The sequence below is a fragment of the Sphaeramia orbicularis genome, chromosome 3 (genome assembly GCF_902148855.1).
Source record: "Sphaeramia orbicularis chromosome 3, fSphaOr1.1, whole genome shotgun sequence".
In the NCBI taxonomy this organism is placed as follows: Eukaryota; Metazoa; Chordata; class Actinopteri; order Kurtiformes; family Apogonidae; genus Sphaeramia; species Sphaeramia orbicularis.
Window position 1 is genome coordinate 7,364,425 of NC_043959.1, and position 24,347 is coordinate 7,388,771.

Below are 24,347 nucleotides of genomic sequence, written 5' to 3' on the forward strand. Positions count from 1 at the left end.
GATTGGAAGGTATGGCTCGATTCCTTGGACAGCTCCTTCACCACATATCACAACCCTGGATTTCTTTCTATGGGGTTATGTTAAAGATGTAATGTATTGGACAAATATACAAGACCTCAACTACCTGAAGGAAAAGATCACTAGTCGCTTTTCCATTGGACATCTGTGCAAAACTTTACCGATATTTACGAAATGTCGAAAAACATAAGTGTGTAATGTCGGTTTTTCCATTAAATCACAAATGCAATGATTTCTTTATTTATTATCGCGAGATGACTTGAGACGTCATTCCATAAACATGGCAACAAACGTAAATATGGTGTTGATTTACAGATATATTCATTATTATCATATATTACCCCTCTGTCTCATACTAAATTAAAAAATGATTGGGTTTCCTGGTGTGTCCACTCATACCGGACATGTTTCTTCTTCTTCTTCGCTTCTTGTAACATATGTCAACATCCGTTTTTTTAATTCACCTGACTCTAGTTGCGAAAAAAAGGTCTTTCCATTGCAGTTTTGTGTGATATACCATTTGTGCTATGGCGGAAAAACCACCTCTTGCCAGTGCAAAAACTTTTTATCAAAAAATGAGTTTTGGCAAAATTGTCATTTTCATTAGGAAAATTTTTATGTGCCAGTTATATTTGCACAATTTGAGGGTCAATGGAGAAGGGACTACTTACACCATTGATGAGTCTATGATACAGCCAACATGGAAACAAATCCAGTATCATCTGGATATGCTTTGTGCAGCTAATGTTGTCCACATAGAGGTGGATTGAATGAGGCAAAAAACTTCAATATCTACTTTTAATTTTTTAATAATTTCTACAGATTTGTCTATTCATTTGCTTTTGTAATAAATGTGTTAAATTGTAAGGAGACTTTATAGACCCCCTGTATAACTAGTATACCAAAATGTGGGTCATGCATATAGAGCAGAGTTTAGTTTTCCCACTCTGAAATCAGAAGAGATTTGCGGTCTTCTGCTTTTCTCTTCTTGGAAAAGTACCATATGAGAACAGCCATAACCAGCAGTGAAAGTACAAATGCAGTAGCAAAGATCACAGTGCTGACATTTGTGGCGATCATGTCAAGGATGTCCCAGTGTCTTCTGTCCACAATAAGACGAGTAGGCAGTTCAGACTGTGGTGGAGTGGGCACTGAAAGACAATAAAACATATTACTGATTCCATCACACCTAGTTCAATTAATTATCAGCTCATCATCCAGCTCTGCAAAAGCCTGATAATAATATAATGGCTTCCAGGTGTGCTGGAAGAGGGAAATGTCTAAAACATGCAGGATACTGGCCCTCGAGGACTGGAGTTTGACACACTTGCTGTAGACCACATTGGACCTGAAGTTGTTGACTCACTGGAACTGTTGCTGTCACTGTCTTGTAATGTGAATGTATGAGGAAATTACCAAAAATAGTCACTTACCCAATAAAGGGTTAATACATCTGACAAATCTCATAAGCATTGGATTTGGTTTTGTATTGTTTCCCAAGTGATAGTATTCACTTTAATCCATGAACAATGATTTTGATACTTATGAGAATGAAAACACAAATATGTATAATATCATAACACCAGACTCCAAAGGATCACTTATTTGTTCATCGGACAAGTTCAAAAAGAAACATTTTGCATATTATTTACATGATGATTAAATATCATACATTCAGTCAAATGTGTCCACTGTGTGTTCCATCACAATCTGTTCATGCAGTTCTTTAAAATACTAACAACCTACTGTTAGCGCTTGTAGCATTCAGCGGTTATCGCACTTTTTTGCAAAGTAAATATTTGTTCTTAGATAAGAAAATATTATCCAGTACAGATGAATACTAAGAGTGAAACAAAGAGAGATAGAGAGACAGATAGAGAGAGACAGATAGATAGATAGATAGATAGATAGATAGATAGATAGATAGATAGATAGATAGATAGATAGATAGATAGATAGATAGATAGATAGATAGATAGAGAGAGAGAGAGAGATCGATAGATCGATAGACAGATAGAGAGATGGAGAGATGATATAGAGAGATGAGATAGATAGAGAGATGAGATAGAGAGAGAGAGAGAGAGGGAGATGGAGAGAGAGAAAGAGAGACAGAGATAGAGAGGGATAGATAGATAGATAGATAGATAGATAGATAGATAGATAGATAGATAGATAGATAGATAGATAGATAGATAGATAGATAGATAGATAGATAGATAGATAGATAGATAGATAGATAGATAGATAGATAGATAGATAGATAGATAGATAGATAGATAGGTTCATTCTTTTTGAATAACCCTGTAGATTGTTTTTGTGAACTGGCCCAGTGTAACTCAACTTCAACCAGCTGATGGTGTTTCACACTCAGATCGTCAAATTGCCTGAGGTTTGTTAACGTGTTGCTCTATGTAATGTATATTTTTATGGGTATTTATGGGCTGTAGCTCCACTGTTATTATGAAGTGTAGTGGTAAATCCTCCTTTTATAGTCTGTAGTATCACTGCTTATCAGAATGGAAATATAGCTGTAGTAAATAAAGGTGGGGTGCAAGATGTTTTTTTTTTGGATCAATGACAGTGGATGGAGACACTTGTTTTTATGTTCAATAAATGATATATTTTGTTGAAAAAATCACGTTTTCCTAATTTTTCCATGTTTTTGATGTAATAACCTTTGGATTTTCTCCGAGCTTTAATGAACATCTATGTGATCAGTTAATTAAATATAGGGAAAAATACATGATTTACACCAAAAAATGCAAAATACAGATGATAATATTATAATAAATGGTGAAAAATCACTTAAAGGTAGGGTAGGAGATGTTTTCCTGGAGCATTTTTACTATATTGCTTAAAATCCCCTTCACACTCCAATTACAACCAATTAATTGAATGCTCTAACACAAAAATAAAAAAAATTTCGTCACCTGTGGAATGGACGGGACTGAAAAAACACCATCCAATCATTAAGAGCGCCCAATCAAAATGACTGAACAGTGACATGTCTATCAAGCCCAACTGCCATTTGTCCCTCCCCCCTCTGTGTGTACCCCTCTTCGTGCATGAATCGTGTGTTCTAATGGGTTGGAACACTTGTACAGGAAACGAAGACAGAGCCAGAGCTTGGCTATATTAGTTATATTAGGATGGAAAGTTCACTGGTAAACTGTTTTGTCACTAACATAAATCACTAGGAAATGTAATGTTTGCCAGATAGGTATTAACTGGGGCTGTTCTGTAAGAGAGGGGGGGTTGGAGGAGACTGAATGAGGTATGCATGGATTGGGGCCGCCGTAACCGGAGCAGGGGCTGCCAGAGCTGGGGCCGGGCAAATTGTTGGTGTAAGCATTGCACTTGCCAGTACTCTGGGGGCGTGGCTTCGAGGGGATGTCTGAAGAAAGGGGTTTGGACTTTTGAAATAGGTATTTTCAAAATGTAGCTTGCTCGAACCATTTTTCTAACCTCTCATACCCCACCTTTAATGCCACGTTTCCATTACGGGGTACTGGCTCGACTCGACTCGACTCGACTCGGCCTTTTTGCATTTCCATTACGAAAAAGGAATCTGGTACCCGGTAATAGTTTTTTGGTATCACCTCCAAGGTTCCAAGACTGGGGAACAGATACTAAAACATTCCATGTAAACACTGCAGACCACTGATTGGTCAGAGAGTTGTCTCTGTGACCCACTGTTTTACAAAAAACAGATGTGGAAGTTGACAGTAAATATAGCGGTAGGTTAATCCACATGATGACAGCCTGCAAAACTACACCGTGGTTGGAGGGGATTGGCCGATGTAAAAATTCAGCATGAGTTTGACGAGACAACACGCAATGAACAAGTTTATCAGCAACTCTCTGAGCAGACGACACGGAAGTAACGCGCCGCATCGCAATGACGTCCAGGTACTGCAAAGTCGGTAGTATCCTGTAATGGAAACGGTCTCCAGGAATAGGACCTGGTACCCGAGTTGAGTCGAGTCAAGCCGGTTCCATGTAGTGGAATTAGTCACTGTGTCTGTCTTTACTGATAGTGAGTTACTATGGAAACAAAGTACGGTCTCTTCTCATTGCATTCATGTGGACTGATAAAACATCAGAACAGTAGTAGTGAGTTGCATATCTTTGGTCTAAACTAGGCTAAAAAAATGTCCAAATATGCGATGAATGATTCATGGCTCAACAAAATGTACAATGTTTATCCTAGCTCCTCCTTATGGTTCATGCAGAGATGCATATATTTACCTGTAGTCGGGTCATTGAACTTATTCATCACAAAGTCATCTTCATCAAGTTCCTCACTGGGGACATCCTGTTTGATAAACAGCAAAGGACCCTGGGTAATGTAGTGGGCAACGGTCTCTTTAGCCAATCCACGCCTACGTCTGCGTCTACTGGATGACTTCACACAGCCTTGGGCACATCTGGAAAAGGAATTCCCTTGCTCACACAGGATCACAGCACAGGTAATGTACACCTGAGGGTGGACAGAGACAGCATTTATTACAGAAGGTATTTAATGTAAAGCACAGTGCTGGAAGTTTAGATCTAATCATTAATATCAAAGTGAGTTACTATCACGTTTGTGCTTTGGATCAACAGTTTTATAGTACACGTACAGGGTGGGGAAGCAAAATTTACAATATTTTGAGGCAGGGATTGAAAGACAGTGTATGACCAATTAGTTTATTGAAAGTCATGAGAATTTATTTGCCACAAGAAAATTTACATAATAGAAAATGTTTTTATTCTATGTGTCCTCCGTCTTTCGCAATAACTGCCTTCACACGGTTCCTGAAACTTGCGCAAGTGTTCCTCAAATATTCGGGTGACAACTTCTCCCATTCTTCTTTAATAGTATCTTCCAGACTTTTTCGTAATAGTTTTGCTCATAGTCATTCTCTTCTTTCCATTATAAACAGTCTTTATGGACACTCCAACTATTTTTGAAATCTCCTTTGGTGTGACGAGTGCATTCAGCAAATCACACACTCTTTGACGTTTGCTTTCCTGATTACTCATATGGGCAAAAGTTTCTGAAAAGGTATGGATAATAGTGTTAGGTATGATTATGACATCAATATATGTTTGGTTTCAAAATAATTGACGTAGTGCCTGCTGAGAAAAAACAACTAAATGTTCATTGTAAATTTTGCTTCCCCACCCTGTATATAAAGTAAGGTTCATGTATTATTAATTCATATGATATATCATCCATTACTTTTTTGCCCACCATTAGGAATAGAGTCTGTGATACTGTGATTTTTTCAGTGATGGAAGACGTATTCAGGTTTTTTAGTAAAAGTTAAAATACTGCAATATACAAATGCGCCATTAAAATTAAAAGCCCTGTATGAAATGAAAAATCCTTCATAAAGATTCACTATAGAAGATTTGTGTGTGAATATTTAGATTGGAGTAAGTTTTGTGCTGTGAGCAGGTCATTAATAAGCAGCTGACATTTTTTACTCAAGCAGAAGTAAAATAAATAAATAAATAAATAAATAAATAAATAAATAAGTAACCTCTGAAATGTAGTTGAAGAGTATAAGTATAAAGTCATTTTCCTTCTCAGCAATCCTAATATTAGTTTTCTTGTCCTTTTAGTTTTTTTTTTTATCTTGTTACATCTTTCATGTCACAGTGTATATAAATGTATATCACTTCTATGTGTTTTTGTCCCATCTATGTATGACAAATTGGTCTTTATTTAAAAAAGGTACGTAAGGATTGTTTATTTTCTTGAGTGCATTAAAAAGACTAGCGGCATTGTTCCCGTGGTGCCATGGTATGATAGCACCCTCCCGTGGTGCAACAGCGACACTGCACCCGTACACCCTCCTGTGTTGCAACATTGGGACACGCGTCGGACACAGAACGTCCATTATAGTAGGATGACCTCTGAGATGATGTTTCCCTAAAGTCAATGCCTCATGTGATTGATGTGAATGGACGCCACCTTCATTAACTCTGCCCGAACATTCCAGAGTAAAATATCAAAAATATTTCGAAAACCTGTCAGAGGTTTTACACAAACAATTTAACCCAGATCCAATTCTGGTTTTATTTGCTGAGATAGTAACTGAACCTGGATTATCTAAGAAACAGCACCTGCCTGACATATACAGATGAACAATCATACCATATCACCTACAAGAGATTTAGACTGACCAGTTAACCTTTGGACAGTGGGAGGTATCTGGAGTACCCAGAGAACCCACACAGACATGAGAGAACATGCACACTCAAACACCAGAGAATCTTGAAAAAGCACTACTAACCACTGGAACAACATGATGTGTCATGGCAACCATTCATCAGAAGAGTCATCAATGATGATGGCGTCCTCTGTTTGTGTGTGGGTTTTGTGATATATATATATATATATATATGTGTGTGTGTGTGTGTGTGTGTGTGTATGTATGTATATATATATATATATATATATACATACATATATATATATATATATATATATATATATATATATATATATATATATTTTTTTTTTTTTTTTTTTTTTTTTTTTTTTTTTTTTTTTTTTATGGTAAAAATCCTTAAATAAAGGACAAAATTCTTACATAAAGTACAAATACAATTTAGTTTGATAAATAAACTTTACTATCTGTCCCAGACTTCACTTATGCAGTCAGCATATCATGTTTTATCTACTCTTTTCCTTCCAAGTTAATCATTTCTGTTTCTGGAAGTGTAATATTATTTATAAGTCATGGTAGTTTGACCTATTGATGTCGAATTAATCTGCCAGACATCACACAAACTGAAGCTTGGTAGGATTTAGTTTTCAGTGGTATTATTACCTGGTCATAGTTTCCGTTAAATTTGAACGCTTGCACCTCAAAGTTGAATGCAGTTGGTTCAGATCCATGGACTTTGACTGTTTCATCTTGGATACAACTGTAGGAAGAAACATAAACATTAACCTTATATTAATGCCCAGGTTCTGCAGTTCTACTAACTGTAATCCAAGGGTGTCAAACATATGGTCTGTGGGCTAAAATCGGCCTACCAAAGGTTCCACTATGACCCACATGATGACTTGGAGAAAGACTGAAGATGTCAAACAGTCAAGGGTGTAAATTAATTTTATCCTAATTTGATCTCAAGTGGGTCAAACCAGTAAAATAATAACATAATAACCTATAAATAAGAAGTTCAAATTCCAAACTCAAACATTTGAACAATATTATGCCTGTTAATAAATTTTTTGTGCCTTTGTAGATCCATTTCGATCTGTAATACACATGTAAAAATGATAATTAGAGGCATTATATGGTTAAAATTGCACTGAAATTAAATTTGAAATTTTAGGTTGTTAATGGATGTTCAGGTTATTCACTTTCTTTTTTGTTTTTGTGAGAGTATAGTTTTTCAATGTAAATATTTTTTTAATTTAATTTTACTTTTTTGCTCTAAAACAAAGAGAAGAAATTGGAATTGTCATTATTTATAGACTATTATGCTATTATTTTACTGGTCATAGTTCACTGTATGTGGCTTCTGAGCTAAAATGAGTTTGACACCCCTGCTGTAAACTGTATCTCAGGACTCACCCATCCTTGATGAGGTCGTAAGAGAGGCTGTTGTCAGGGTTGTCGTCAGGAGTGGCTTTACATGACTCCACAAACAGAGTCACATTTGGTACGTCAGATGAAGCTTCAATGCCCAAGTAAACCATCTCCAACAGGTTTACTTCCACGGGGTACTCACTAGCTGACACTTTATCTGTAAAGTTGTTATCTTGGTATATTTCAAAGGCGTAGCCAAAGCTGCCAAAGCTGGACTCGGTGAAAATGTAATCAGTTTTATGGAGGTTGTAGTAACTGGAGATGCTGACGGTTTTGGGAAACTGGCAAGAAAATCCAATCTTAACTTTCTTTCTTCGAGTAATTACTTCAGTGGGCAGCTCGAAGGAGTCGATCTCGTTCTCGAAAACTATAAAGTCTCCTTTATCCTATAATCAAGGTAGACACAGGTACGGAAAACCACCAGTCAGCAATAATTAATATGAAATATTTAGTGAAATATTCCTATTTGGATGGAAAAACATTTTTTCAGTACCTCCAGTTTTGTGCCACAGGTACTGAATGACATGCTGCCCATGATGTGAGTTCCATTCGAGGTAAGAGAGCACGACTTGTCTCTCAGCATCAGGAAGTTTTCATCGATGCCAGGCATTGAAGCTTTATCCAGGGCTACTGTCATCTTGTTGGGTCCACATGTAACCGAGGCTTTGCCTGTCAGTCACATTACATAATAATGTGTTATCACAAACCACAATATGCACATAGACCACAATATGAATTTAGAGTTTTAAAACACACTGAAAGTTTTAGAGATATGACAGATAGCGTCCTGTCCTGTTCAAAGTCTGAATCATGTAAAATGGTTAAATTAAAGTTTAAATTATAGTTTGATTTTACATAATCTACCAAATAGTGGGTATTTGGTAGAAGGGGGAAAACTGACAAGCATTTATATGACATCAAATAAGCTCATGCATTTACTCATAAATACTGTATATCAGCCCATAAAGACCCAAACATCCACTGGTGACCAAAATCATCTACTGATCGAAACTGTTTAATACCTGTTGAGCCACTGATCCTGACAATCCATGTAAATAATTGGTGTAAAATGCAGTTTGTCATCTTTTCGTGGTCATCAGTTATGACCCATTTGGATGTTCAGAGGCTCTGTAGTTACCATGGAAACACTGCCATCTTCTACAACATTGATTCACCAGTAAAACCCATGGAGTTGGATCAGTGACAATGGATGGACACACTTGTTTTATGTTCAATTAATGATATATTTGCTGAAAAAGTTCCTTTTTCTTACATTTTGGTGCAAAGTTTTGAAATAATAATCTTTGAATTTACTGAGTTTTCATGAACATCCAAATTAAATATAGGAAAATACATAATTTACAGTGAAAAATGCAAAATGCAGATGTATAATATTATAATAAATGATGATAAATCACTTAAGAAAGGCTAAATAGAAAGAAAAATCCATTTGGGAACTACCAGAAAAGTAACACTGGGTCTTTCTGGGTTAAAGATGTATCATGATGCCTGTGGGAGGAGCTTTGGATCAGGACCTTGTTGACCTGGCACTCTGGCTTCTGGGCCTTTTCAGTTTATTGCTGACTTCTAAGGGATGTCATCAAAAGTCCAAGATAAAATGTCTCCGGTTGTGACTGAATAGACCTACATCCAATCAGAGCAACAGTCATGGACAAAAGCCAGCACAGCTTTCACAGGTGGAGGCCCATCATTGCACTAAAACACGTCTGACTCACCTCAGATCAGATAAATTGAGATGGGTACAGTCTGTATTAGACTCAGTGGAAATGAGTTTGAATAGGAAGCACTAGTGTCAGACAGATCTGCCAGAGCAAGAAATGTGTAGGTAAGTAAAAATACTATGGTGAAAATACTCCTCTATAAATTTTGTCACAATTAATTTTCCAGTGAATCCAAGAAAACTTTTGACTCATAAAGACCCATTTCTACTTTTGTGGCAGTTCCCAAATGAATTTTTCTCTCCATTTAACCTTTCCAAAGGGATTTATTACCATTTATTCTAATATTATCCTCCATATTTTTCATTTTCAGTGAAAATCTGGTATTTTCCTATATTTAATTTACACTTTTACATCCAGGGCCACTGTCATCTTGTTGGGTCCACATGTAGCTGTGGCTTTGCTTGTCAGTCACATAACATAATAATGTGTTATCACAAACCACAATATGCACATAGACCACAATATAGATTTAGAGTTTCAAAACACACTGAAAGTTTTAGAGATATGACAGATAGTGTCCTGTCCTGTTCAAAGTCTGAATTGTGTAAAATGGTAAAATTACCTACAATGACATCTCTTTCCAAACCAAACAGGAAGAAAAGTTTAGACAAGGAGACAGGATACAAGCTGCTAACGTGGTTTTATTCAAATCAGTTACTCCCATCCAGTAATATAGTGATAAATGTACAGTTAATGTTATATTTAGGAGTTGTGGTTGGAAAATCTGTCAACTGAGAACTCAAGAGTCAAAACTGGTCTTTGTTGTGAGTTTATTGCTTCCTTTAGGAAGGACTCCCCCTGAACAAGTCGTAGGAGAGGGTAAGTGAGAACGGAGTAGTAAGCATTATATACAGAAGAAGATAGGACAATGAAAAAGCCTGATTACAGTCTTAGACAGGTGACAGTTGGTCAAACGTCAAGAGGTAATGAAGGGTTCTGTGGGAGGGATCAGAATGGGTTCAGAGGCCCTTCATATGGAGGAAAATACTGATGGGGTGGTTTGATACTGCTCATGTACGTCAGTGTGAGATGCTTTGTGTTCTCTGATGCACACAGTGGCTACTGTCCTTGATAACAGAGAATGTGCTGTACAATTAGATACAGATAGTGTAGAATGCTCTGTATGTTGTGACTGTGTGAGTTCAGTAAAACCAGAGGTTTGAAGTTAGGTAAGAATTATACAAGTGATGTAAGTTAGCCCAGTTAGGAATTACACAAATGGGTCAGATAGGAACTGCATGAGTGATATGGTTTCAACAGTTACCCAAGTGATAGAATTTTGCCGTTACATAGTTAAAAAAAAATTAAATGTTACAAACCTTGAACAATGGTTGATCTGGTCACCATGACAATGACGCACCTCATCTCTGATTGGCTGTACAAAACACCAAAGCACACATGAAAAACACATGAGCAAAAGTAAAAGCAGTGTTTCACATAAACTCTGTTCTGTCATAATCTAACAAAAACACAAGAAAGCAGCACAGATAACTGACTTATTGTTCATTGGCATGTGACAAGCTTTATCAGGTGTCCTCAAAGCATAATTGAATTCAGGTGTTTCTTTTCTAACAGGGGTCTGGGATACAAGACAACAGCGACACATGTCATAATATAGTTTTATATTGTGATAAATATCATTGCATTGCATTGCATTAGTTAGTTTTATTTAAATTATTGTCTTTGCTTCTAAAATGCCTCAGAGATGGTTTTTACTTTATTTCTTTCAACACTGATTTTTATTTTTCCATGACTATGGCTTTCTGTGCTCTTCCTCTAAATTTCCAAAATATTTTTCATGCTCTGACTGTAAATAATAATTTTCTGCCACAACTTACCATCTACTTTATTCACATCTTACTTAGGAAGAAAAATCTCCCATTAAACTTAAAAAGGAAATATTGATGTTTATAAAGTATATGGCCAAAAATATTGGGACACATCATGGCTGCAGCTGTAAGATGTTCTGTTCATGCTGATTTGAGATAAAAACATCAATATTAATAATCAATATGATATCTATCACAATATAAAACTATATTACGATATTTGTCATTATTGTTTTGTATTCCAGACCCCTATAAGAAAAGAAACACCTGAATTCAACGTGTCCCAATACTTTTGTCCATATATTGTATGACTTATGCTATGAAGCTAATGATGTTAATATAATGTAGCCTCAACTACAATACACGTACGTTTCATTTGTCTCTGCTGTGAAACAAACAGGGACAAATCTGTAGACGTCGGTCTCGTGTGGCATCCAGCTCAGTGTCAGCCCTGCTTTTCCATGCGCTTTGTCTGTGAACTGCTTGGTCATATTCTGAGGACCACTGACCTGGAAGGTGTGTATGCTTCAAGACAAAAGGCGCAAAGGGAAAGCCAAAACAAAAATAATTATCTTTGGACCAAAAAAAAAAAAAAAACATGTATGATAAGTCATATTCATCCAAGTTATGCCTTTGGTCAGGGGCCTGGAGAATAAAATACCTGGAATGATGAGCTTGTGCTTCAGCATGAAGGTGGAACATGTGACCCACAGAGGCATGAAGAACGTCACCATGTGAAGGAGTCTTCGACAGGAACATGGGCTGGATATGGCCGGCTTTACAGTTTGCCAGAGGAGGAAGAACTAAAACAGACACAACAAGTTCTTCAAGGCAACTCAACAGCAAATGCACTTATCTGAATCTTAAAACACTGTATAGAGTCACACATAGTTTATGTGGTTTCATCCTTGTGCATTAACTCATTGTGTGGCATTAATCTCTTCTAGTGATATCTGTCACATTAATGCAGGTCTTTGTAGTGTCTTTGTAAAAAAAAAAAAAAAAAAAAAAGGAGGACAAATAGAATGGAATGGAAACACATTTACACATAAGTGACAGAAAAGAAAGGTAAAATAGCAACTAAAATTGCAAAAGCAAGAGTTAGGAGCTAATTTCCTGCAAATACTACACTTATTCTGGAGGGTGAGAAAATGATCAGTTTAAACATAATGCAAAGATGGTGCAAAAACAGTGATTTTATTGTTCTTGTAACTCAAGCTGTATTTGTTTCAAAAGTGGTACATATGAAAAATATGTGATTTTTTTTATAGGAATATTTGGCATTTTCAAGATAAAATACTTTAGTTTGTTCATTATGTTTGGTATTTGCAAACTACTTTTTGTGGGTAAAATTTTTTTTTTTTTTGTTTGGTTTTGGTAGGAACTTTATATATATATATATATATATATATATATATATATATATATATATATATATATATATATATATATATATATATATATATATATATATTGTATACAACATAATATACTGAGAATGAGGTGCACTTTTTTTTTATTTAGTCCAATGGCCTGAAGGGTCTGATGGACTATTGGTATCAGTTGTCGTCCATCCGTTGCCTGTTTGTCGTCCATCCATACACAGTTTTTCAAGAATCTTCTTCAATGAAACTGTCTATCAAAATGACTTGACATTTGTTGTGGAACATCTTTGAGGTAAGGTCTACTATGTTTGTTCAAATAATTTCCCAAACACTGATTTTTGAAAATTTTTTATGAATTTTTAGAATTGTAAAAATCCCCATTGGTTTATAATGGGACACATTTCAAAGTGCTATAACTTGAAAACAGTTGAAGATATTGCTATAATTACTATTGGCAATAGATAGGAAGTCACATATGGGCTTTCATTTGGTGCCATGACCTTTGACCTCCAGTGACCTTGAAAATTCAAACGAATGTCAATTAATGTCTTTAAAAATATGCCATTGGACCACAGCACCCTTGGTCCTATTTTTTTTTTTTTTTTACACTGCAGCATGATTTATGAGGGACCCCACCCAGCCATCCCACAAATTGATAGACAATTGTATAGTTACCACTAATGTCATTTTCATTTTAAATTAAGATTTACTGACTAGTGTGTGATGTTGGTCCTGTAGAAAAATGTTGTTTCATTTGAAAGTACGTGATGACAATAAAGAATCTTGAATGATTCTTCAAATAGAAGTGAATTGTTCTGTGTATATTCTGTGTATGTTTGTGCCCATATGCAAAGTTTCTGTTGGAGTCTGTTGTGCTGGGAGCTGACCATCTGATGATTTTCTGAGCTAAGAGTATTTGCTGTTTTCATTGTTGCAGCAATGGTGAAGCATAAGAGAAGCATTGAAGAACTCGAGAGTGAATTTGAAGAGTTTTGACAGAAAATGTATCTCGAAACATCGTGTTAGTGGAGGCAACAGAGCTTCATAAAGCTTCACAAATATCAGCTCCTTGTACAAATTACTCCAACATAAACTTCACATAAATACTTTAACATATTTTTAGAGATCATGAGTAAATGGCAGGAAAATTCAGAAATTATGTATATATACATATATATATATATATATATATATATATATATATATATATATATATATATAGATAGATAGATAGATAGATAGATAGATAGATAGATAGATAGATAGATAGATAGATAGATAGATAGATAGATATAGATAGATAGATAGATATATACATACATACATACATACATACATACATACATACATAAAAATAATTAAATGAAACATCTGTTGAAAGTGCAAATACTTTTCTTTACCAACAGTAACATTTTTTGGACAAAAGACAAATGAGACAGACACCACTGAAGAGCACTGATATGATTTACCCTCCAGTGAGAACTGCAGCTTCACACTGCACAGAGGATTTGAATTCACATCGGACGCATCGTGGAACACTGAGCTCCCATCTTGGTATGACAGAGTGATGTTTTTGGTGGGAAAGTCCTCCAACATCAGCTCAAACACATGGACACCAACGCTTACATCACCGTCTTTGGTCAGCATGCATTTAGTCTGTGTGGAAATGGAGAGTTAAATGAAGATACATTCATTTTAAAGGGTTTATTTTCTTAGATATTCCCTTTTATTCAAGGAGTTATAGCTTTATGACATTTCTAATCTAAATTAAAGAACAGTTAATGTCCACTAATAAGTGAAAAACATACAGTTCAGTGTAAAGAAAAAAAATCAGTACAAAAATACCAGTGACAAGCAAACTGGATTAAGTTAAATTATGACAAACGTGTTAAATATATTGTATATGGAGCTGTATTAACCTCATCTAGAGTGAAGTTTGCAGGACTGTTACCAGCAAAGCGACATTTCACATCATCTCCGTCTGGATCATGAGCCAGTAAATGAAGTCTTGAAAAACAGTTCTGAGGCACCCTGCATGAAAACAAACACATGAACAAGATCACATGACCCTTAAACACTCTCACATTTACAATCATGCATTAAAACACAAATGTCAGAGAACTGTCAGTAGTGTCATCCTTTATTTTTCCTCATTTTCTATCTGATCAAACGGAGGGTGTTTAATAAATAGGTTGGTGACTATTTTTGGTCATTTCCACACACATTACGTGACAGCAACAGTTCCAGTGAGGATAGTGAGTCCACAATCTCAAGTCCAAAGTGGTCTACAGGGTCTGTAAGGTCCACCTCTGCATGTACAGTGAGTGTACCTGCTTTGTTAGGCACCATGTAGTAATGGTACTAATGTAAGGGATGATGTTCAAAGGGATAATGTGGATGTGGACAGGGGTCTGGATCAGCACTTATGATGTTGGAATGCTCTTAAAATGAAGTTCTAATGTTCTAAAATACATGTTCCTTTCACCTTACATGTGTTTTTCTTGTATTGGGTCAAAACACAGTATTTGAAATTTCTCTGACAGGACATTTTAGAGACAATTTGACAGAAAAGTGTCGCTAAATGACCCACATTTTTACTGTTAAATTCATTTTTGCTTTAGTTGGACCATAAAGGATTATCCAAAACAAGGAGATACTTTATATTGAAATAAATGTTGGAATGGTAATCAATTAAAGTTCGCTCTCTGACGGGACATTACTGTGTTTTGACCCTATTTTATATATTTACTTCTAGGATTTTTGTTTTTTTTGCCACTTACAGGTAAGGAACCAAATATGGTAACTTCACTGACTTTGATATTCTACATAACAATAACAACTTTTGAAAATTTTCACAAAGGTAATAAAGTTTTTTTTTTATGTCCTCCAATAACACACTAAGGTTGACATTTGGAATCTCACAGTATTTCTTTCCATGTCCTATAATTCAGTGGTTCCCAACCTTTTTTGGCTCGTGACCCCATTTTAACATCACAAATTTCTGGTGACACCGAACATTCAAAACAGAGCCTTTTTTTTTTTTTTTACTAAAATTAATTTGTTTTTGATCATCTAATAGTTTTCTATACTATGTTGCAAATAAACGTTAATTTTAGACGATTTTTAGTCTATATAATGTATATTATTCTGGACGGAGGCAGAAAAGCCAGGTGTAGATTACTGCACAAAGTGAGAATTTTATTTTTCTTGGTCAGGATATGTACAGTCAGTCCAGTTTGAATTTACAAGGCTGACAATTAATACTGAACAAATAATAACTCAAACTATGAATTATGAAAGAGCTGCAGCATCTGAAACCGACCACAATGAACATTTGATAGATAAACAGTACCACAGTGCTTCAGTTTCAGACTTTGAGTTTGTCATGTTTTTTTACTTTTTTTTTTTTTTTTTTTAATCAGTTACTAGAAATTTCAGGCGATCCCACGTAGGGTCCCGACCCCAAGGTGGAAAAACACTGCTATAAAGGGTTGAACAAAAGTTGCTGATTTTCTGAACAAAACTGGAATGAATTGAAACACAAGTTGAAATAAAAAAAAACAAACAAGCAAAACACTTTCACTTTTTTTCTTTTCTTGTAATCTGTAACGTTGATGACTATCTGAATGCTGCCTGCCTGTGTTTCCTCATACATACTGATCAGCCTGATTAAAAACAACAATCTGAAGGCTCTCTACAATATTACTCATGAAGACAGAGACTGATAAGATGATTCCTGTCAAAGTTCAAGAATAGCAACAAAGAATAGAAAACACAAATGACTCCTAAATATCTGTCTTTAATACTGCTGTCAGTTGTAAGGAGATTCCTCACTTGGTTTGATGTAGCCTGGTGTGAGGATCAATGGAACTAGAATTACTATGTAGGTATATCTTCTTTTCTTTTCTACTAATCAGAAATATGTGTTATTGTCTTTCAGTGCCCACTCCATCACAATTTGAACTGCCTACACGTCTTACTGTGGACAGAAGACACTGGGACATCCTTGACATGATCGCCACCAACGTCAGCACTGTGATCTTTGATACTGCATTTGTATTTTCACTACTGGTTATGGCTGTCCTCATATGGTACTTTTCCAAGAAGAGAAAAGCAGAAGACCACAAATCTCTTCTGGTTTCAGAACAATAACAAATTTTGAAAAATTTCACAAAAGTAATGAAGTCTTGTAATGTCCTGCAATGACACACTAAAGTTGAAATGTTGAATTTTACAGTATTTCTATGAGTGAACTAGTGTGGTGGAAAAATTTACTTTTTATATTTTATACTCTTTATATTTTATACTTTTAATATTTTATACTGTTAGTACATCTTCTTTTAATGCTGAGTCATTCTTCATGCATATGCTTATGTGTGATGGTTACCACTCTGTAACACCCCCGACTCGGGAACAGAGTTCTTACCTTGAGTTAAAACCCAAACACCTAAATGTTTGGATATGTGATGGCGCCTGCATGCTAGATATTACTTAAACAAGGTAAGGGTAAGAGGCCAATATGGCCTCTTCCCCCCCGGAACCGGAAGGACTGGTATGGAGTGGTATGATTTACATATGGGGTTGTCATTTGGGTGTCACCATTGGGGGGTTGGATTTTTGGTCTATATAATCTTTAATATTTTCATGGTTAATCAGACTTCACTTACAGAGTTTCTCTGTGATTGACTTCTCAATAAATGCATTTATTTATTTTAACTCTAACTTTCTCTCCTCCTCTTTGTGTGTGGGTTATCAGTTGAACATTTCCACAACACTAGAAAGGGTTCATAATTGAACACTTTGCTCTTCACAACAGCAGGTGGTGCTGTGAGCACATTTGAAGGCATCTTTTGCAGTCTGTCTGCCAAAATCAGATTGGCCAAAAGTTATGTCTCACACACACACACACACACACACACACACACACCTACACACACACACACACACACACACACACACACACACACACACACACACTAAACAGCTTTCTGTTGTTTTTGAAATGCTTTTGTTTTTAATACTGTTTACATATTTACAGTATATTATTACAACTGAGAATTGCATACGTACAGCCCTGCATTTCAGAAAAAATCTGAATCTGGGACTTTCTGAAAGTTTGTAATAAAACACAAGCTTCTTTAAGAAAACATCCAGACAATCAACCCAAGAGAGTCTAATTTTGTGTGTGTGTGTGTGTGTGTGTGTGTGTGTGTGTGTGTGTGTGTGTGTGTGTGTGTGTATGTTTCAATACTGTGCACATATTTCCTGCATATTTCTTGAGAGAAATAAAGACACACTCCCATTTCAACCCTGCAAAAACAACATACCTAAAGGCTGCCCGAGAACTTGGCACATGAGGGCATATATTTGTACATTTAAGACATGGCAGTTGTTTCTGAAGACTAATGTATTAGAAAGATGCTGAGTATTTATTTGATTGGCACTTTCTGGTTCTTTTGGCAGGAAATTAGCTCCATTGACTATATATACAGTTGTGGAAAAAATTATTCGACCGCCCCTTGTTTTCTTCAATTTCTTGTTCATTTTAATACCTGGTCCAACTAAAGGTACATTTGTTTGGATAAATATAATGATAACAACAAAAATAGCTCATAAGAGTTTAATTTCAGAGCTGATATCTAGTCATTTTCCATGTTTTCTTGATAATAACCAAAATCATTTAAGTTCTTACATCAATATCTATGGCATTGTACTGACAAAAACAGTGCTTTTAGGCATTCCATGTTTTCTTTTCTGTCTGTTTTAGTCACATGATGCACACAGGAGTTAGCACTTGATTGCATAACCATTGTTTTTGATGATTTTTGATGGTCTAATAATTTTTTCCGTGACTGTATATTCAGGCACTCACTTTTTTATTAATTTAAACAGTGACGCTGAGCAAAGTAAATGCACATTTAATTTTCAAGCTGATTGGGTGACAATAGCTTATTATGGTCACAGTATATAATTATTTGTGGATATAAATAAAAATGAATGTCAACACAGATTTAGAGTCTATTTAAAATCACTGTCAATATGAAATAATTTATCAATCAGAGATCACAGACGATTTTGTTTTGAATTTACCAAATAATATCCAATTGTATCTCAAAGGTGCTGGTTTATTTTGCATGTCAAAATTGTTGTTAATATGTAAAAAGTCACATTTCCAAGCTCTCAAACACTGAAATAAGTACCTTAATGCAGCCACCGTCGTGGTAACAGGGCAGCTGTTGAGGCCATGTGTGTCAGAACGTGTTCCCACATCCAACTCTGCATGTGTCGTCCATGTTTTTGTTCCAGATAACCAGCAGCAGCCAGAGTCACTGAGACGGAGAAAATGTAAAGTTTTTTGATTAAAATTGACTTTTAAATTAGTCTTCATAATAATACAATGTTTACACATTCACTATTTTACATAATCTACCAAATACCCATCAAAAGAAGGGGGAAAAACTGACAAGCATTTATATGACATCAAATAAGCTCATGTATTTACTCATAAATACTGTATATTAACCCATAAAGACCCAAACATCCACTGATGACCAAAACCATCTACTGATCTAACATGTTCATTACCTATTGATCCACTAATCCTGTCAATCCATGCAAATAATTGGTGTAAAATATGTAAAATTGTAATCTTTTCATGGTCATCTGATATGACCCATTTGGATGTTCAGAGGCTTCGTAGTTACCATGGAAACACCGCCATCCTCCCCACTATTGATTCACCAGTAAAACCCATGGAGTTGGATCAGTGACAGTGAATGGACACACTTATTTTATGTTCAATTAATGATATATTTGCTGAAAAAGTTCCTTTTTCTTACATTTTGATACAAAGTTTTGATATAACAACCTTTGAATTTACTGAGTTTTCATGAACATACAATTTAAATATAGGAAAATGCATAATTTACAGTGAAAATGCAAAATGCAGAGGTATAATATTATAATAAATGGTGATAAATCACTTAAGAAAGGTTAAATAGAAAGAAAAATCCATTTGGCAACTGCCAGAAAAGTAACACTGGGTCTTTCTGGGTTAATGATGTATCATGATGCCTGTGGGAGGAGCTTTGGATCAGGACCTTGTTGACCTGGCATTCTGGCGTCTGGGCCTTTTCGGTTTATTTCTGATTTCTAAGGGATGTCATCAAAAGTCCAAGATAAAATGTCTCTGGTTGTGACTGAATAGACCTACATCCAATCAGAGCAACAGTCATGGACAAAAGCCAGCGCAGCTTTCACAGGTGGAGGCCCATCATTGCACTAAAATACGTCTGACTCACCTCAGATCAGATAAATTGAGATGGGTACAGTCTGTGTTAGACTCAGTGGAAATGAGTTTGAATAGGAAGCACTAGTGTCAGACAGATCTGCCAGAGCAAGAAATGTGTAGGTAAGTAAAAATACTATGGTGAAAATACTCCTCTAGAAATTTTGTCAGAATTCATTTGAATTGAATCCATTGAATTCAAGAACAATTTTGACCCATAAAGACCGATTTCTAGTTTTGTGGCAGTTCCCAGATTAATTTTTCTCTCCATTTAACCTTTTCAAAGGGATTTATCACCATTTATTCTAAGATTATCCTCCATATTTTTCATTTTTCAGTGAAAATCTTGTATTTTCCTGTATTTAATTTACGCTTTACACAGATGGTCACAATAGCTCAAATTAAAGTTAAGGGCGATTACATTAAAAAATAGAGAAAACCAAAGAAAAATTGACTTTTTCAGCAAAGATATCAATAGCTGATCAAAAAACAAGTGTCTCCATCCACTGTTTTTGATCCAACTCCATGGGTTTTACTGGTGAATCAATGTTGTAGAAGATGACTGTGTTTCCACGGTAACTACGGAGCCTCTGAACACCCAAATGGGTCATATCTGTTTACCATGAAAAGATGATGAACTGTATTTTACACCAATTATTTACACATACTGATAGGATTAGTGGATCAACAGGTATTAAACAGTTTACATTAGTCGATGTTTGGGTCTTTATGGGTTAAAGGGCTGATATTCAAGCAATCTGATTTTATTTCCTATGGCCGTTCCATTTATTAACGTAAAGCACATTACATTGCCATTATGTATTAAAGGAGTGATATTTAGCTTTTTTGAATGGAATTCTGCATTTTAAAACATTTCCCTGTGGTTGACATAAACTGTAAATGCTATTTTGGGATCTGAATTCTTCATTAATTCAATTCCACAGGTCCATCTTCAACCCTATTTCTGACTAATGACACCGGAAAGAGGTTTTGAGCGCTGGCCCTTCAAATGCAAATGACCCCACCCCCTCCAGGTTGTTGACTGTGCTGCTCTGCCTTGTTCAGCCACTTGTTTTTGTTAATACAACCAACAACTGACATTTTATGTAATCAGTTCGAAGTTTAGACATATTTTCAGTTTTTACTACAACCGCTGCTGCTGACAAACAATTATGTCGTACTCAGAGAAATGTTTATCAGAAGTCTTGACCTTATATGTGCAAATGTTGTGATGTAACTAGTTATAAAACATAACAAATTATTCAGGAATTAAAACAGGTTGTAGAAATCCATTCGATTTTTGCCAGAATTAATATAAAGATAGCTTTGCAGCACCTGGAGGGTTCAAATTCAAACTTTATGACCTATTAGGGTCCAAATACACAAATAAATGAACCAAAGACTAATATAAGTGGGTTTAGCAAAATATGACCCCTTTAAATACACTCTATAGATAAACTTGCCTTGCCTCTGTAGCTTAAGAATTATTCAACCCAATCAGTCAGAAGGGAGAGTTCCTAAATTATACTACAGTTTGTGACTTCCATTCCATTCTCTTTTGTATGTAGAATGATCTCCATCAGTTCACAACATCTAAATTACCGCTGTCAGTATGCCTAATTATTTCCAGTTCAATCAAGGTGCACACTTGTGAGCTTGTCTTACCTCAGAGAAAAGGAGGTTTTGTTAGTTGAGACAGTCACTGTTGTCTTTCCCTCTGACTGACACCACCTGTTTTGCCCTGTGTTGTCGTGGTCAGTTTGGAGGTTCAGTCCTTCTTTAATGCTGGTACAAGCACCGCTGTCACATGTGTAGTTGACCTGGTTTGGACAGTTAGTCCTGCCATTTTCTCTGTTGTAGAAAGTTACCTGCAGGGTTTGAGACAATATAGCACTGGTAAACAAGACAAACAAATAAATAGTCTCAGGATTTGTTATCTTTATGGGTTCCAAAAGTCAGAACAGAACTGGGAAAGAAAGCTTTTAAATATTCTGCTCCCACTGCCTGGAATAACCTACAGACGGACATTAAACTGAAGGAACTGGACTCTTTTAATACATTCAAAGTCATTTTAAATCAATGGGAAAAGGCCAAATGTGGATGTATATATTTTTGTAATTGATTGAATTGGGTTTGGCTTTGAGGTGCTTTTAAGGAACATTGTTGTTATACTTTTAGTACCTTTTAAAATAATGGTGATTTTTTTATATGTATGTTCTTATCAGTTTTAAGTTTCTTTTTAGCACTGACTTTCATTGTGTTTGTGTGGATGTATGACTGAGATTTCCATTTTGTGTAACTTCTGCTGCTGCTGCTGTCTTGGCCAGGACACTCTTGAAAAAGAGATTTTTAATCTCAATGAGCTTTTTTCCTGGTTAAATAAAGGTTATAAATAATAAATGAATTCATGGGGCTCAGTATTTGTGGGTGCCCATAGAGCAGTGGAGGGGGCCCAGTGGATACAGAAGTTGTGAAAATTTTGTGTAAAATCCATTGTATATGAGAGGTGTAGAAGTCCAGAGGCGAACACTGAAAGTATGTTAAGTTTCCTTTTCATTTTCACTGTATCATAAGTGATGTTGTTTATGGACTGCAATACCCACACAAATACCCCCTCCGTCTGATAGATTGAGAGGATAGTCAATTTTTGTAGGGTCAAGAACGATTATGCTGCTGTGTTTTTTGTTTTTGTTTTTTCTGTTTAATAGGTTTATAGGTTTGTTGTATAATTATTATTTTTCTTTTTTTTGTATTGTGTCTGTGTGGTTCCTTACGTCTAAGTACATGTTTATGTAAATGTATAATTTAAAATAAAAAATTTAAAAAGTAAATTGCTATTTATTAAGTCTAGTGGTGTGAGGTTTGGTGAACTTGCCTAACAGGTGGATTGGACAGAGGGGTTTCGTTGAATACCCTCCGCATTCACCAGACCTTTTTTTTATGGGGATCCCTAAAAGACAAATTCTCGCTATGAGACCTGCAACAGTGTGAACTGAACTGAACTGAGTGCAGCCATTGAACGTGAATGCACACAAATACCAAGGGAACTGTTTGGTGATGTGTGCGATTCCATTGCTTGGTATTATCAGCAGTGTCTGGACCAGAACGGACATCAGTTTGCGAACAGGCAGTGACAAAACAATAAAAGGACGTTTGTAAATTCTATTACATTTTGAAAATTAAATTACTTTTAATCAACACCTGCTTTACAGTTATTTAAAATGTGTATACATTTTTTGGGACACCCTGTATATACTGTATATGCAGGTTTAATTATTTCTTTATCCCTCATTAAAGGGGTTTTTGAGGATTCATCCTAAGTAGAACTGAGGATCAACGGACTGAGGGTGCGAACAAGTTGTTAAACCCTCTGCGCTAAAATGATCATGGTGGTACTGGGATGAATAGATAACCACATATTCACTGAAACTGCAAAGTGTGCATTTGTCAACACCTAAATTACAATTCCAAAAACCAATTCACACATTCGTAAATCTTATTGTTTTGTTGTACAGTGTTTGGTAAATTTCTCACACTTTTTACTCTCTATAAAGTCAGTATAAAATGAATGATAAGCACCAGATCATGAAGACTAAACAGATCATTCAACCACAGCAAAGAGTCACGGATTCCAGTTCCTCATTGGAAAAAAGCCAGGAACCTTGAGTGTCACTACAGGACTGCTGAACACCCATGGATGGTATGACATTTTATAAAACAAAATCATCTTCCTTAATGGCGTAATCACAATGTGGACAAGTGTTTTTTTGGAATATTTTTTTTTTTACTTTAGCTGCTTTTATTTGTATTTGTATATAATTGATGCACATGTTGAATGATACTTTTAAATTCATTGTACTTGTTACAATGACAACAAAGATCATCTGTTCTAATGTAGCAGTTATAGGATCTTATCGGCTTCTGTTTGGATATTTTAAGAGGCAGGTTTGTTTAACGGTAACTGTACTGTGAAATGCACTGAAGGCAGGATTTTATTCATGGTGATAAGAGTTAACAAATAAAATCCAGCATGACAGACGATGGTGTTTCTCATAAGCGACAAATCCCCTGTTCAGTTTTTTCTCTTAATTAATTTAATGATAATAATAAATGAGTGCTGTACCTGAATCGTCCCATCCTGCTTCTTCTTCAGAGGCATAAAACTGATGCTGTCTCCATAAAAGTCCTGAGCAGCAGCTACACCAAAAAGTGCAACCAGGATCAGCAGGACCGTACCTGCCTCCATGATGTCTGAGGAAAACTGTTCGTGATAGAAGCTTGTTCTCTCAGTTTCAGTCTTACAGGTGGCTTGCTTGGAATTCACTAAACAGGACCAACCAGATCTGATCTGGATTATAAGTGTTTTTTTTGTTTTGTTTTGTTTTGTTTTTCTAAAAATAAGCACATGTGAATATGACTTCAACACATTCATTATTGCTATTTTTTTTTTAATCTATTGAACCTTTATTTGATTCGATTTAATTTGATTGAAT

General features: G+C 35.6%; 1 protein-coding gene across 1 annotated transcript; it reads right to left on the reverse strand.

Moving 5' to 3' along the window:
* Nucleotides 1-505: 505 nt before the first annotated feature.
* LOC115417157 (uncharacterized) lies at nt 506-24,113 on the reverse strand. Its single transcript, XM_030131165.1, has 13 exons — nt 23,978-24,113; nt 21,520-21,722; nt 18,767-18,895; nt 14,486-14,597; nt 14,036-14,222; nt 11,843-11,984; nt 11,551-11,706; nt 10,672-10,727; nt 8,104-8,279; nt 7,596-7,996; nt 6,843-6,939; nt 4,267-4,498; nt 506-1,169 (listed from the first exon to the last, which is right to left on the reverse strand). The coding sequence occupies exons 1-13, from the start codon at nt 24,098-24,100 to the stop codon at nt 952-954; spliced, it is 2,232 nt and encodes a 743-aa protein (XP_029987025.1). The 5' UTR covers nt 24,101-24,113; the 3' UTR covers nt 506-951.
* Between the last annotated feature and the right edge of the window lie 234 nt (nt 24,114-24,347).